The sequence below is a fragment of the Dipodomys ordii genome, unplaced genomic scaffold (assembly GCF_000151885.1).
Source record: "Dipodomys ordii isolate 6190 unplaced genomic scaffold, Dord_2.0 Scaffold5, whole genome shotgun sequence".
NCBI classification, from domain to species: Eukaryota; Metazoa; Chordata; class Mammalia; order Rodentia; family Heteromyidae; genus Dipodomys; species Dipodomys ordii.
In genome coordinates this window covers 13,787,681-13,804,588 of record NW_012267221.1, presented here as the reverse complement: position 1 = coordinate 13,804,588, position 16,908 = coordinate 13,787,681, and the positions used below count along the sequence as shown (strand labels likewise).

At 35.6% G+C, this 16,908-nt stretch overlaps 1 protein-coding gene across 1 annotated transcript in view; it reads left to right on the top strand.

Moving 5' to 3' along the window:
- The window catches only part of Fap (fibroblast activation protein, alpha), a 69,358-nt gene that overhangs the window by 36,916 nt on the left and 15,534 nt on the right, over positions 1-16,908 (top strand). Inside the window, exons 15-20 of the mRNA XM_013027904.1 lie at positions 2,455-2,508; positions 4,140-4,264; positions 8,319-8,366; positions 13,147-13,245; positions 13,725-13,794; positions 14,543-14,737. Of these exons, the coding sequence (XP_012883358.1) occupies positions 2,455-2,508; positions 4,140-4,264; positions 8,319-8,366; positions 13,147-13,245; positions 13,725-13,794; positions 14,543-14,737 (591 nt within the window). The remainder of the gene's footprint in view (positions 1-2,454; positions 2,509-4,139; positions 4,265-8,318; positions 8,367-13,146; positions 13,246-13,724; positions 13,795-14,542; positions 14,738-16,908) is intronic.

Genomic DNA, 16,908 nt, shown 5'->3' with positions numbered 1-16,908 from the left:
AAACATAAAGTAGAATTGATTTTCAAGTTTATAGAAAAGAAAACTCAGAGCACTTGATTGACTTGGTTAGTGTCCACTTTAGTTACTGGATGATGAGAAATCAAAGTTAAAGTATTAATTCTAAGGCTCTTGTCGTTAATTTCAACAAGGGAGTCATTTCTTTAAGTTCTATCCTTCTCAATTCATACTACATACTGTGTAAATAAATCATCTTGAAATAATCTTTTATGGTAAATTTTCTCTAATCCGTCTATCTGTCACTTCTAATGCATTCTAAATTTAAAGGCATTCCTTCATGCTCATAATCTTCCTGCCATTAGCTGAATTGTGAAGAACAAAAGAACAGGATCATTAGGCCAAGCTCACTGAACAGATAACCATCAGAAACCTATTACAAGTTGATGGAGCTATTTCAGTGTTGATCAAAGGAGTTGAACCAGAGGAAGACAAGAGAAGATCAGGTGGGAGATAAGTTGCTGGCATAATAGGTTTCTAAGGTAGAGAAAGGGAAAGCAATATATCTAGCCATCATTATAATATTGGCCTGAGGTGGCAGAGACCTGAAAAGGATAATGGTAATTTTTTTATTAATAACTTTTTTATTGTGAAAATAACATACAGAGGAGTTACAATTACATGAGCAATGTAATGAGTACATTTCTTATCAAGCATTGTTGCCTCCTTCTTTGTTTTTCCCTTACTGTCCCTGCCCTCCCATCTCCACAACTACACTTCCCACCCCCTCACCAACATTGTAAAGTTCAGTTTTTGACATAGCATCTTGTACATTTCATTGTTGCAATGGGTCCACCTGTATCCCTATTTAAACAATTTGGTTTTTCCCTTCCCATCCCCAAATTATACCAACATCAAATACAGTGAAAACAGATGCCCCTCAGTAGACGAATGGATCAAGAAAATGTGGTATATATACACAATGGAATTCTATGCCTCCATCAGAAAGAATGACATTGCCCTATTTGTTAGGAAATGGAAAGACTTGGAAAAACTTATATTAAGTGAAGTAAGCTAGGCCCAAAGAAACGTAGGTCCCATGGTTTCCCTTATTTGCAATACCTAGTATATGTCTGAGACAAGCAGAAAAGGTCAGATAAGTTGATATTAGGTGAAATGAACCCCAAGATAAGGACTCAAGTGGTTTTTCTTGCTTGCAATTGTTTCTAACATATTTATAAGATGATTTTTTTGTTGCTTTGTATGTTCCTCCCCCACGATAATGGTAATGTTACATGGGCTTGGAGGACAGAACTATGACTCCTATGTGTGTCATTAGTGCTTAGGACTCGCCTGCCTGTAACAGAGGAGAGCTGCAGTACGTATTTGTTAAATGAAGGAGGGGATGAGGTCAATGGTTAAAAGAGATAGTGGTAGATTAGGACCAGTAATTACTGGCTGTGAGGAAGGAGGAAAAAGAAAGTGGGTGGTATCCAAGTCCTAGAAAAACAATGGGGGAACTCTTGACAGCTCAGGGAAGCTTCAGGGAGCCATTTGGGAAAGAGACCAAGCAGTTTATTCACAGGTTGTTTGAGATGATGTGGGAAAGGCAAGTGAAAGTGATGACGGGCGTCTTGTGACATTAGTGAAGACATAAATAAGCCAGACACACCAAGCTTAGAATATAAAGTGAAGGAGCAGTATTCTGTTGCCTTTCTTTTTGGGGGGAATAAGGAGATTTTTTGTTATTTTTTATTTTATTTCATTTTATGACACAGAGGAGATAAACTAATCAGGACTGCTAAACCCTCCTGAGCATTAAACCAAACCTTGTTTGTTCCAAACTTTTCACACTGTTGGCTCTTTCTGAGGGGTTGGGGGGGGGAGAATGACAGTTACGTTGTGACATTCAGAACTCACAGCTGAATAAAAATAATGTCACTAAACTGCATTTCCCACTTCATAGCTTTATTAACTTAAGACAGAACTGCACCTGGCTCCTAAAGTAGCAAGTATGTCCTCCTGTGGTTTGTTTTCATCTGGGTGAATTAACATGGCTCACAGCATGTGGTGTCCCACACTGAAAGTTTCTCTGACTTACAGCAAACTTATCTACTACCAGGACTTATAAAACAAATTTTGAATATGTTTGCAATCTTAGACATAATTAACTAATATAGCAGAGGGAAACTGGTTTCTCATTTATTAGTCATGGAGAAGGAAAGGTATAATATTACTTAAAATCATAGTTTGTGTGGGGTGGGTCATAATTAGTGAATAAAATTTTAACAGTACTCAGAAGAATATGACCCTTCACTGATGACTTGGAAGTCAGAGCAAATATCTGTGATGCAGTTATGAGCAATGATATGTGTATATAAATGCTAGTTCATAGTTTTGTCACATGAATAATGTCCCATAGTATTTACTATATTAATATTATTAATAATACTATCATCTGAACCAGCAATACTGAATGATTTCTGAATGTATTTTCAGGTTTTATTCTAGCAATGAATTTGAAGGTTACCCTGGAAGAAGAAATATCTATAGGTAATTACTTCAATGCATTCTAGTATTAATAGATAAACTGAAGATAGATGAGAGATAGATAGCTAGACAGATAATTTGAGTAAAAATACTTCATCACCAATGGTATATGTGGAATGATTTTTAAGGTAAAAAGACAATAAAAATCATGTATGAATTAAGGGAAAACACCCAGAGACTGTTGTATAGTATTATGTCAGTATAAAAACCATAAAACATTTCAGTCTTTAGCTAATTCAAAATATTTGTTTTCAAAGGAAAAAACAGGACATTTTATGTTGATTTAAATGCTAAATATAAATTATATGCTACTAAACACTCCAACAAAATGTTAGTATAATTTAGTACTTACTTATACCAAGCATTGTTTTCACTCCTATAACATGTGACTTCTTTTGCTATGAATTACTTTGGCATAAGCCAGCTCTACTTTTACTAATGTGTAAATTCACTCTAGTTGGCATCTTGATGACTAGGGTGGTGCCATCCACGCTTCTTTCTGGATGTGGTACTAGAAAGATATACTGATACTACTGATACTATCAGTTACCACAAGCTGAGAGTATACTATGAGCCAAGGACTTTTAGATTACAATCTATAATTTTGTTTAATGTCCATGAATCAGGTGCTCTATATTGCAGTCGGAATCTCTATGTGAACATGCTGACCTCTGAGTCCTCACTGTCAACTCCTTTTCTAACAATTTCCAAGACCACACTGAAATATAAATATGAAAATCAACCATAATGAAGAAAAGAAGAAATTTTCCCTCTGCCATATTCCCTGCTCCCTCTGGAATCATGCTCTTCATTTATTCATGACACTTAGCATGAACTCAGAGCTACCACAGGCAACCCTGAGAGCCACAGGAGGATGCTAACCCTGCCTTGTACCACCCTGACACAACACCATTCAGACTCCTTGAATTGGATTCTGATTGAGATTCTGATTCTAAAGAGTCTTGGCAAAAGGCCAAGCACTAATCACTCTATTCAGAAGAGACGCAGAGGATCTTAGTGCAGTGAGTTAGGAACCACGGTAAAAGATGCAGGTTGGCCTATAGAGGTATGTAAGGAAACAGCATTCCAAGATTCAGGTCCCATGTACCCACAGGGAAAGAATGGGAGGTATGGGAAGCAAACAGAATGTGACTTCTTATTTCCATTTTGCTTAGTGCTGAATCCTCTTCTAGATAGAAATAAGAACAGGGACTTCTTTCTTGGCGATATTGCCAGATTTTCTTTACGTGTTTTGCTGTAGAGTAGAGAAAGAGACCTGAAGATGAAGAGCTATGAATTCCAATCTATTTATCAAATGTAAGAGATTAATGATTATGAAAAGTAACTACTTCATTTCTGTTGGAAGCATTAGATCTTTCTCCCACTTTCGGAAAACTGCAGAGGGCTTCTCTCTCAAAGCTTATGCCTCCTCAGGCAAAAAAAAAAAAAAAAAGATCAAAAAATCAAGCTACATCAAAATACAGTGATTCCTCTTTACTTTAAATGATATTGGCAACAGAAAAATAGAGTGGGTTTGATGTCAATATGTAAATTAGTCACTTTACATGGAGTAGTACATTTTGATAAATACAATCTCAAAATTTCAGCTTAGTTTTATTTTCATTTCCCTCTAGAATTAGCATTGGAAGCTCTCCTCCGAGTAAGAAGTGTGTTACTTGCCATCTAAGGAAAGAAAGGTGCCAATATTACACAGCAAGTTTCAGCGACTACGCCAAGTACTATGCACTCATCTGCTATGGTAGGTGATGGACCTAATGTAAGTATTACCCTCCCCCTTCCATTGTCATCATTTGGTCTCTATCATCTGTTCAGTTCTGAGGTATAAGTGATGGAACATTGGTTATATGTGAGGATCTTATCTCACACTTAAGGGGAAAATAATGACAGGAAATAGGAAGGAATAATCCCTACTTCTTTGCCTTTAGGAAACAGAGAATGACTTGCCAGAGGTGTGTAAAGCTGATAATTATCTCTGACTTAAGCCAGAGTCATTTGCTTTTAAGTCCATGTTCTGAACTACCACGTTCCATAACACCATGGCATGGCATACAGACGTAATAGACCAGCTGTGTGGAGTGAAGTAACATCATAAACAGAATCACTTTCCCTGTTAAAATGGTTGGACTTTGGCCTCATTTGCTAGAGAAATGTCACTTCCCTAGAGCCAGTGGAAAGAAACCTGAAGCATCTCCCTTAAAGCCAATCTTTGCTCCAACTCTAGTTTAAATAGGGATAGAAAGTGAGCCTTTTCCATTCAGTGTGTCCTTCTCAATTTGGAAAGTATCTTAACTAATTCATTAAACACACACACACACACACACACACACACACACCTAGGTAGTTAAATATATATGACATTGCATTTCCTAGTTGTTTAGGCATATGTACAGTTTATGAATAAGTGCTACCCAAATAATGTTTTTTAGTGTACAAAATGCTTTCCTTAATACTTGTCAGGAAAACACAGTCTAAGACTACACTACAGATCAAAGAAATATCTAAGGTTCTTAGTACTTATCATGGGGATTTAAGAAGTAAGTTTAAAAATTTTCTAGCAGGACACTGGTTGCTCACACCTGTAATCCTATCTACTCAGGAGGCTGAGATCTGAGGATTGAGGTTTGAAGCCAGTCCAGGCACGAAAGTACACAAAACATATCTCCAATTTACTACCAGAAAACTAGAAGTGGTACTGTGACTCAAAGTGGCAGAACACTAGCCTTGAGCTAAAGAGCTTAAGGACAGAGCCCAGGCCTCTGAGTTCAAGCCCCATGACTGACAAAAAAACAAACAAACAAACAAACAAAAACTAAAACTCTAATGGCTTGACCATTGCCTCTTCCTTCTAACCTATGCCCGTTTAGGGTGGAGCATTGCAGGAGGTCTGACAAAATGTAAGTCATCTCTCATATTTCTGATGTTAATTGCATTGATCAGGTAGAGGGCTTTAGAGAAAAAATGAAATCTTTGACAGATCCTTGCTTTATGGCAAAGGCCTCAGAATGAAGGCGAACTTTACATGCCACCTCCCTCAATCAGCCACCTGGCCTGAGATTTGTGCTGCTTGACTCTATGGACATGAATAAGCATTGTAACCCAAATACTTCCTTCAAGATGGCACAAGACGTCAGTTTGAAATAACATTTCCATAAAAATGTTTGGTCAGTGGCATCTTTGAAATGTCAAGAGATTGTTGTGCATGGCCATATGTGCTAATTGTGATTATGGCATTTAAAGATACACATTAAATGTCCCTCTCAAGTTACACACCACATTTTCAACCCAAGCTCTGTATTTATGCAACATGTATTGAAAGCTGACACGCCGGGCACATTGCATCATTGAAATTATCAAACCAAGTCATATGTTGATTTTTCTCTTATAGAAGGTAGGGGCTGTTTTCTCCTAATGTTTGTATTCATAACACCAAGTAGAATATCTAATATATTATAGACTTCTACTGTCTCCAGGATAAATGTAAGCATTACAGGGTATCAAGGCAGTGCTAGACTTTGGCAAAGCCTTGGAAGAAATGTGATCTCTGTTGATATATCCTCCAATAAAGATATCAGTGTCACTAAGCTGACATACATGCCTCTGTAGTGACATACACGTTGCATTTGAATAACACTTGAACCATTTGAGAAAACATTCATTTTCTATCATGTTGTCCTAAAATCTACATGAGACTAAGAGTCTTCTGAAGATGTAAGGAATCCAAGACTTAGTTCTCATCAAAAGTTGGTGGAAGAGTCCTTTCTAGAATTTGAATCGCCTGACTTTTCCACCACTCACTCTTCCTTGGCAGTATGGTAATTTCCCATTTAGCAAAAAATATACTGTGTGGGAAGCATCACATCGTCTGGTGTTTTTGAAGCTCCAGTAAAATGAGTCACTGCGCCATCATAGGAAAAACCTTGAAATCTTTCCCTTTAGGATGAAGAGTAAAGCCTTATTATGTAACTTCAAACTCTCTAACGAGATACTAAGTCCTTGATATCAGAATTTGGACAGGTAAAATCATGCTGATGGTTCTGCTAAGACAAAAACAATTCAAAGTAGGAATTCTAGGTTTAAAGGGGATTGTTGAGAACCACATCTTCCAGGGTCTATGTCAAGAGCCACCAGTCATTAGTTTGTCTCAAAGTTGAAGCAACAACAGATATACAAGTTTTTATTAAAACAACCACATATCCATACAAATCCCACAAGGTAAATGCTGATAGAGTGAAATCTGGAGATTTTGATCCACATCTCATTCCATGGCCCAATATGGAATATGTTGGGCTGTCCCTTTTCCGAATGTGGAAAAAATACTGACTCAAATGAAAATTTCTACATTCCCATCCCCTAACATTCTTAGACTCCAAAGAACTGTTGATTTTTGTAAAAGCCCAATAACATCCCCTTTCTTCTTTCCCAAGATACAGAATTTAGGTAAGAAATCCAAGCCTTAGCTTTATCATTTGTAAGGCCCGCTAAAAAATGTGACTGAAAGGTGTTTGAATCCCTTACATTGTCCCTGAAATTACAGTTAGACAAATTTGGGTACAATTGTGGAGCTACAGGGCTCCCCCATGGGGCTTGGCACTGATGTGCTTCCGGCTCTGAGGAATAAATCCAAAGCATGTTCTCTGCGGCAAGAAGCTGCCAGGCGCAAGCCAGAAGGAACTATTTCTTCTCAGAGTGTATCAGAAAAATCATCTGTCCTCTGATTTGCTTGGAGCCCATAGCTGTATTCTAATGGCTCTCCCTCCACAGAGAAGGAAACATTGTGATGGTGAGACCAAGCAAAACCTCTATATGCACTGCTTTTCAACTTGTTGATTGCCTGATCAAACCTATTCTTTAGTATGTTCAAATAAGTGGTGATTTGTGTTAATTATTTGTGAATCTGTGCACAGAGAAGCTGAATTCCATGGTGAAATACACAGGGGACATTGATGTGCCAACCAGACTGCTATCTCTAGGACTGACTCATTATTCCAGTAGCTGAGGATGCTGGCACTTGGCAGCTTATAGCTGTGTCTCCCTCTGGAGCTTGTTCTAGATTTTGTACATGTCCAGTGACTGTGTCACACACTGGGAATGAAAACTTTTCAATGGGCCCACTGGCACAACTCTGCAGCCCATCTAGCTTCAGAGCTCCCTGAGGGATTGACTTGAACATGTGACAGTGCTGAAATTCACCTTCTTTCCCGCCCATTCTTCCTCCTCTAACCCAACAAATATGAGTCTTGGTACCCTCCCTTCCTCCTCCTATAAACTCCTGGTCCACAAACCTTCTGTCTGTTTCTTAGGGAACATGATCCTATACAAAATATTTCAAAAAGGTATTTATTCCATATCAATTACTGCATGCAATACATCTGCCCCACAAAAGATGCTATATTTTACCCACCAGAATAAGTTGAACATTAAACCAAAAAGCCAGAATGAAAAGACAATCCGGATAGGTAATTTGATAATAAAAACACAAAAATATGGCCTTCTGAGAAGGCCATTTGCCAGAGCAGCTTCTGACGTTTCTTGGTGTAAACAGACTTAATTATTCAGCATCCTCATTGAAAAGTGTAAAGGAAAAGCTTCTCTTGCATCTGTTCTTTGATTGGGCTCTGGTCTCCTGTGTGGTTTAAATGTAATTTAACTAATGGTGGTTACTCCTCTATGGGAAAGTAATACTACAGAATTAAAGATGTACTTGGATTTGACACCACAAATATTAGTAGCAAGTCTTGTTGAAACTGTTGTTTTAACCCCAAACTATGTTTTTGCTTTCATTGTGTGCTCAGGTCCAGGCCTCCCCATTTCTACCCTCCACGATGGCCGCACTGATCAAGGTATTTTCTTTTGTCTGCTTGTATTGTCTAAAAGCACCTTAAATGTTCTGTAATGCTCCACTAGAAAGGATAGGACAGTTCTCCCACACTGAATACAAGAATCGTGGTACCATCCTGTTATCACACAAGATTGTTGTTGTTGTTGTTATTATTATTTTACACAGATTTGGATGTCAGCCCTGATCAGATAAAATTTAAGGATTATTTATAGTCAAAATCTCATCTAACACAGATGATTAAATTATAGGGATTAATTCTAACTTTCCCAACTTTCCCTAATTAAAAGCATAGAACATAAGAATTGAAAAGATACCACATATTATTCAGTATATTTTTTCTCCCACACCCTCCTTCCCCTCTAAAAAACTCTGGGACAGAAGCTTTTGTTTATTTATTTTGGTCAAGGTATAACTTTTCCAGTTCAGATCAGAACAGGGAGTGGCTATCTTGCCAGCTATCTTTTCTTTAACAGTTGTATCACTTTATTGTCATATGTGGGAGCCAGGAAATTTGGAAGCTCTGTTCATTTTCAACTGCTATGAAGGCTGTCCTCCTCTACCCTGAATTTGTGATATAAGTTTAAAATGGTTCACAGCTCAAAGACGACCATGTTTGCTCTCAACAGAGCATAATTGCTCTCCTCTTTCTTTCGATGGTTCTCCAACATCTTCTGATGTATTCTTAAGCAGAACTAAAAGAGTTGAGTTGTTGGAGAACAAGGGTACTGTAGGACAAGCAGATACCACTTCCTTCAGCACTCTTGCCTGCAATTTTGGACAGCTTTGGTGACAAGTTGGGATTCTGCTATGGGATTAATTTTTGTGTCAGCTCAATGGCTCAAAAATAGGTGAAAATAAGAGGAAAAAAGTCAACCCAGGAGCTCTGTGCAGCTCTTCGAATGAGACTTTGAATTTAGTTTTAGTTTTAAGATAGCTTCAATCTTGTGTCTAATAATTCAAAGAATAGCAGGTTATAATATATTATTTGGCTCATCCCAGCCTTCACTGAGAAGAGTCTTAAAGCAGTACTGCCTTCAAGCCCACCTAAAGTTGTTTTAATGGACATCACCATAAATACAATTCCCATTTTTATAATGACTATGATAAACAAGTCAGCTTCCTTATTTCCCCTAACAAAATAAGGAAATGTATCTATAACATAGAATTTTCCTTAATGTCCTTGTTCTATTCCTGGCTTTTTCTAATCTCTGTACTGCTCTGAAGTATTATGCCACTCTTCATGTACATCAGATGTATTTTTATATTTTCTAAATCAAGAAACATAATTCAAATTCTTCTAGAGCACAGTTCTGGAAACTTGTCTAATGGTGAAATTCTTCAGATACAATTATCACAAATACAGAGTCTCAGGCCAGGTATTCCAATCCATTAGATCTTGGATTGTGCTGGACCATCTGTACTTTTCATAATGCCCAACTTCTATTTATAGCAGATGCTGTGTCTTTTATTTATGGTTTATCTATCTACTTTCTATTGCATTTGGAACCAGTAATTTTCATTCAACAAATATTTATTGGGTGCTTACCAAATTAAGCCAGATACTGTGCTAGGTATTAGCTATATAAAATAATAGATAATGAGTTAATCTTCCTCAAGATTATGGATCAGCCAGGAAATAATGGGCAGTCAGTAGAAGATAAACTTCTAAGATGGGGAAATAGAGAAAACTTGAACACACATAAGCAGATAACCTCATCTGTTCTTTAATTTGACTTAGGAAATGATAGCTATATCAAACCTGAGATTCTTAAATAGGATAAAGAGATTGCTACTGTTTCAGTGGTTCAAGTGAATTGATATCTACGCTTTTACTAAAAGAGAGATTGACTCACTGTGGGGAGAAAGCCTTTGAGGAGAAAATGATTCTTTTTTCATGTTGAGATTTCCTGCAGTGGCATGAGCTTCAGGTCAGATGTCAAAGCATCAGTTTGTACTGAAGATGATCATCAAGAAGTCATTCGTTTATGGGACAGATGATGTCTAAGGCCTTGAAAGAATAAAATCAGTAGTAGGAATAATGAGGATAAATGAGTTAGTGGAAAGTGAGCTTACAACAAAATGCTGTGAGTCATCAACATTAAAGAAATGTGCATATATGTGCATGTATGCACAAACACACACACACACACACACACACACACACACAATGAGTCTGTGAAGGAAACCAAGAAGGAACAATTTGGCGTTGTGAAAAGCAGAGCTGTAGGGACCTCAAGAACAAGGAGTGCACAGCTCTATTCAATGCTGTAGGAAGTAAAGAAAGACCTGCTATAAAACAATGGCTTTAGCAAGAAGTAGATTAATCTTTTTTGGTGGAGGAGTGAAGGTACAAGCCAGATTGAAGTGAGGTTAGGCATGCATACACAATAAGCAAAAAGTATTTTTTACTTAATATTACAGTGTTTTCAGTGAGTCTTACTGTGACAGGAGAAAGGGAGAGATATGATGATGGCTGTGATCTAATAATGGGATTTTCTTTTGTTCTTGAAAGATGATACATATTTGGGTACAGTTAAGCTGGTGAAAAAATTTAGTAGACCTAAGTCAAGGAATGAGATGCCTGGAATGTTGGGGAAAGATGGAGATGCAAAGAGGTCAATTATGTATGGTGGAATTGAAAAAGTATTGGGATATTTGTATGAAAGTTTATAGGCACTGCTACAGACATTACAATGGTTTTGCTTTCTTGCAAAGATGAAGTGCATTTGGAAATTGGAGTTGTTCTTCAACTAGATTCTGTGGAAACCCAGAAGAGTTGGCATTTGACATGGAGAGTTCAGTTGAGGTTGAGTTGCTTTGGGCACAGAAGGTTCTCATTAAAATTAACTTACTGAATGAATGACCTCATTCGTCCGCTTTCCCACAGAATCTTTACATAATGTAGCTAATGAGCAAAACAGCATTAAACTAACATCAAATACAAGATTTTCCACTCATACAACTTAGCTTCATTTTAATAGAGTCTACAAATACATGTATAGCACATACTGTATGTCATATAGAAGGAATTCAGTGAGCTGGGTACTCGTGAACAATGAGTGAGAAACAGTGAAGATTCTAGTCTGTGTTATATCACCCTTTACAGGTACTAGGCTTTTATTTCATATTTTTAACTTCTTGACCAAGTGATTTTATTTCTTAATTTTATTATATGATATTTTAGTTTTTAAAATTAATTTTATTGTCAAGGCAAAGTACAGAGGATTACAGTTCCATACATAAGGTAGTGAGTATGTAGGCTTTTTAAAGAAAGTCCCATAGGGAAGGGCAGTGTGACTTCTCACCCTCACTCTCGACACATTAAATCCCACTGAGGTTTGAAAAGGTAAATAAATATCTCACTAAAAATAGCCATCAATCAAGTATTCTAGGTGATGGCTCCACATATTATTTCCTTTATTTAGACAGCTCCACTTAGAATTTATACAAGGAAAGCAAAAAGCTGACTCTATTTAGAATTGTCTATCCATTTTATTTATATACTTGGTTTTTTTTTTTGTTTTAACTCCTAAGGTGTTGCAGATAGCTCTTTCTTAATAGATTACCCAAACCTAATATGAAATTTATTATGCATCATATATAAACCATACTCCCAACATCCATACTTGTGCTAAGATTAAATATAACACACTGGAGCAAAATGCCATGAATAGATGAAAACTGAGAGTCACAGCAAAGTGGCTTGGCAAACTTAGTGTTGTCGCAAGTCTCCAGTTCACTGCATCCAAAGACCACTTTCTTTCACAAAGACAAACATGAAGACCTCAGAATTTCCTCTGTGGCAATCACCATATCTCACAAGTAATCTTTAACAAAACAAAGCTACAACTCTTTATTATTATATGTTATATGAATGACTAACTTTTTACTTAAAGATCCTGGTATCAGTCTCAGTTCAAAATAAAGCTTTTTTTTTTAAATGAAACTCTCTTGCTTAAAACACATTTGCAAGTATTACCAACCTATAGCATTCAGGAAATCAATGGATTATTTTATTTCAAATATGAAAAGAGAAACTAATCTCAAGTATAAACATCAGTTTTTAGAAGATTTGGTAAGGTATAATACAGAAAAATAGCATGGTATATACAGGCTGACAAACACATACACACACATTTGTCGTTGATTTTACTGGAATACATAATAATCTTGTGAAAATGGATTTGAAGGAGTTGTATACCAAATTATTCAACTGAAGAAACTAGAATTGCCTATATTAATCAGCTACAACAATAAAAGGTTAAGAAATGAATATAGACTCACAGAAATAATATTTCACTTCATATACTGAAAATTTAAAAAATTGTATAACTGTACAATTGATTGATATAAAATTGAGTGCTTAGCAATCTAGAACTTCCTATCTGCTACTTATTATATATATATATATATATATGTATATATATATATATAAAATAAAAGAAATGTCATCCCTCAGGTCATGGCTTTAAATTGAAAAAAAATTGTTGGAGAACAGAAAGTGTGATCATATTAACAGTCTTGTTTCTGGGATTCTGCTCAAAACATCAGAAATGTTTGACGGCTTAAAGGATCCGTTTAGGAGACAGTGATTGAAATGTGATGTCCATATGAATGTTTATTGGTGCTAAAGGCTGGGTTAAAACTGTTGGTTAATATGATATACTTGAGGGAGGCCTTAGGCTGTTTCAGGGCAATACATATTAATGCTAAGAGACTTTCAGAGTGAAATTCTTTATGGGAATATTATTAATTAAAATGAACATTTTATTTTTTTTAAGAAATTAAGATCCTGGAAGAAAACAAGGAATTGGAAAATGCTTTGAAAAATGTCCAGCTGCCTAAAGAAGAAATTAAAAAACTTGAAGTGGATGAAATTAGTAAGATCTTTTAAAAACTTCTCAGCTATAAGTGTGAAGCTGAGCACTCCTTTTGCTTTAAAAAAAATTACAGAGTAAATGTGATAGTTCAAACCTTGTGATATATTATAGGCTCTTATTTAAAATATTCATATTCTTACTGCAACAATATTTAATTTAGCTAAACATTTTAATATGATTGTGAACATGGTTGAGCTTAAACTTTTTCATAGCTTTCTTTTAACACTGACATTTTAAAAAAGATCTTGTCTAATTTTAATTTCAGAGTATGTGCTTGTAGAACAACCAGTAATTCAAGATTTCTAGCCACTTGTAAATTAAATATAAAATTTGTATTAGACCAACTTAAAATACAGTCAATACTTAAATTACTAGGTATGTGGGTTTTTTTGGTATGGAGTGTTATAAAAAGAAAATAAGTGATATCATGCATATTGTGGAATAAAGATTCTTTTTTGTGTTTCTTTTTCCCCCCAAAGCTTTATGGTACAAGATGATTCTTCCCCCTCAATTTGACAGAGCAAAAAAGTATCCTTTGCTAATTCAAGTGTACGTAATATTTTCTTTGGTGTAAAAACTATTTACTGAAAATATGTTGGATGAAATACACATTTATGAAATAGAATGAACCATTCTCCTTGGTAACAGTTCCTATTGATGCTGTTTTTATATATTCCTCAACTAATCAGAGTAAATAAAATATGGCTATTTAAAATAGATGGAGGAAGTTTTGAAATTTTTAGATGGACTTGAATTTGCTGTGTTGAATTTCCTTTGTGTGGCAAATTGCCTAATGTGTCAGAATACCTTTGAGATAGAGAAATTGCAGCCAAAAAATATTGTAAATCTTCTTAACATCTTATGTAATTGCGTTAGAAATGAAATAAAGGAACGGAATACATTTAGTGGAATCACACCCAAAATCAGTGCTGACCTACACACAATTTGCTTTAAACACCATGGATTTTTTTTAGTATATCTTATGTCTGCTTTTAGCAAGTGGCAGGTGGCAGAAATGACGAAAAACCCACACATATTCCTTGAAATGCCAACCCTAGATGTATCCGTTTTGGGGAATAGGAGAGGCTGTGTCCCAAAACAACTTCCTTGTAGCAAACCTCTGGGAAAAGCCTGGTCTCCTCTTGATTTTGAGCCAGTTCTAATGCTATTGTTATTGAAATTTTATCATGAAAGTGTACTGGGAATTACTGAAGCCAGGCTGATGCCAATATGGAAAGTCAAGTTTTATAAAGAATTCAGAGATTCTTTTTTATGATTACTTATTTTTATTTTTTAGGTATGGTGGTCCCTGCAGTCAGAGTGTAAGGTCTGTATTTGCTATTAGTTGGATATCTTATCTTGCAAGCAAGGAAGGGATGGTCATTGCCTTGGTGGATGGCCGAGGCACAGCTTTCCAAGGTGACAAACTCCTGTACGCAGTGTATCGAAAGCTGGGGGTATACGAAGTTGAGGACCAGATTACAGCTGTCAGGTGAGCATCTCCGCATTCAAACTTTCCACATTCAGGAAACAATATATATCACTCCTGTTTCTCTAATCTTTTACTTGTTGTTTTATTGTGTTGTGTTTTTTTGTCTTGTTTTCTGGAGGTAAAGCCTAGAGTCTCACACATTGTACCACTGATCTACACTTTGGGCCTATCTCTCCATTCTTAATGATTTAATTCTTTTTGGTCTATTTCTCTTATTTGGTATAAAATGATCATTAATCTTACAGAAACATTTTTTTGCACAGTATGAGAAAATACTCCTGTAAGAAAGCTAGTAAATATATAGAAAAATGTTAAATGATAATACCTTTTGTTTAAACCATGTCAGCCCTTCCAGTATCCTTTCAGTTATGGCTCACAATTGGTAGAAGAATTCCTGTGACTAGCAATAATATGAAACCAAATATCTGAATTTGTCAAACATTTTGAATTCTCTCTCTTTAGGTTTAGAAGTGGGTCAAACTTCATCAGCTCTACATATTTTAGGTATTGGACATTCACATGTGGTTAAACTCCCTGTCAAGTTCAACTGTGCTAACACGAGAAAGATTTCCTGTTTTCAATGGACAGAAACAGACTTGTTTTACATAGTAAAGTCATATTATTAACACAATTAAAAGCATGACAGATCTGATTTCTTCTTCCAATCTGTATTTTTAATCACAGTCCATAGTCCAATGATCTTTTCCTGAAACAGAATATTGTCACCAAAATTGTTGTCACACTGGAAATACTGTGCAAGATTCATCTAGCTATTTTTTAGTTGGATTTCTATGAATATACTATAAGTTAGAGAAGAGTAATTTTCAAGTCCAAGAGCTACAGGCTAATCATGCTGTCAGTCCTTGATTACGTTATATGGTGACCATTGATGGGTAAATGCTGATACAGCGTAAAGAGCAACTAGAAAATTCAATGCATTTCTTTCATCATATCAATGCCATTAGTAGTTGTGATTTTTTTTCAATGTACCAAACACAACAAAGATTTTATTTAATGGCTAGGATTCAGGTCCAGATTACATTTTTTTGCTGTTTTTTTTGTCTCTAATCCAAGCAGAAGAGTTTAGATTCACAGTAATTATTTTTAAAAATAGAAATGTATCATAACATATATTTCATGTTTCTTCAGTTTTGTGAATACTTATCTATATATATGAAATGTTTAATTAAAAATCTGTTTTAATAAAATACGGCAAATGAATCAATTTTTTAGCCATTCTCAATACTTAATAATTCCCATTTCTCAAGATTTTTGGAGTTTTTCCTGCCTTTTCTGTTGCTATTGTTGTCTCTATTTTTTGGAGAAATTTTGGCTATATACAGATAGTTAAATAAAGAAAAGGCTCTATCAAGACAGGAGTTTCTTTGTTGTTTTCTTCTTTTTAAAAATTCTTTTTTAAAAATATATTTTTGTTGTTGTTGTGCTGGTGATTGAACCCAGGGTCTTGCCTGTACTAGTCAAGTAATCTACCATTGAGCTATGTGACCAGCCCACATTCTTACATAAAGGTTGTTGTGTCTGGTAAGAATAATAGCATAATTTTCAACATTTTATCCTAATTCCTTAGATTATTTTTGGAGTAGGTATGTTTTGGGTCATATCTATTTAAACCATCAGAGAAGGAAATGTAATCCCAACAGTACATGAAATTATACAGATATAAATGATGTTTCATTTCTAATTAAATTATGTCATTTCAGAATTACTAAAGCTAGAACATGGTTTGTTGGGCCTCACTGCTTTATGGTCAGCATCTTGCCATCTTCACATATTCCACCAATAACAACAACATATGTCATATTTTTGTGCATTGATTTACCAGAAGTGTAGTACTCCACTTAAGAAGAAATACCTTCCTAATTCCTTCCTTGGGTGAAAATTTAAACATGAAACCCATGTAGTGACCTTAATGAAAATTGTTATGTCTGTGGCTCAGTACATAAGATACAAAACCACAAATTCTACCTGCAATGGATTCATTGTAATAATAACAATTTTTCTTTGGTACTTGAATCGAAGATACACCAGAGGTGCAAATTGAATATTATTGCCTTCCTTGAGTTATTTTTAGGATAGAATCTAAAGAAAGTTTTCTTACAATAGATAAAATATATATTTGCTCACTTTCTCAACCATTTAACAACCAGCCA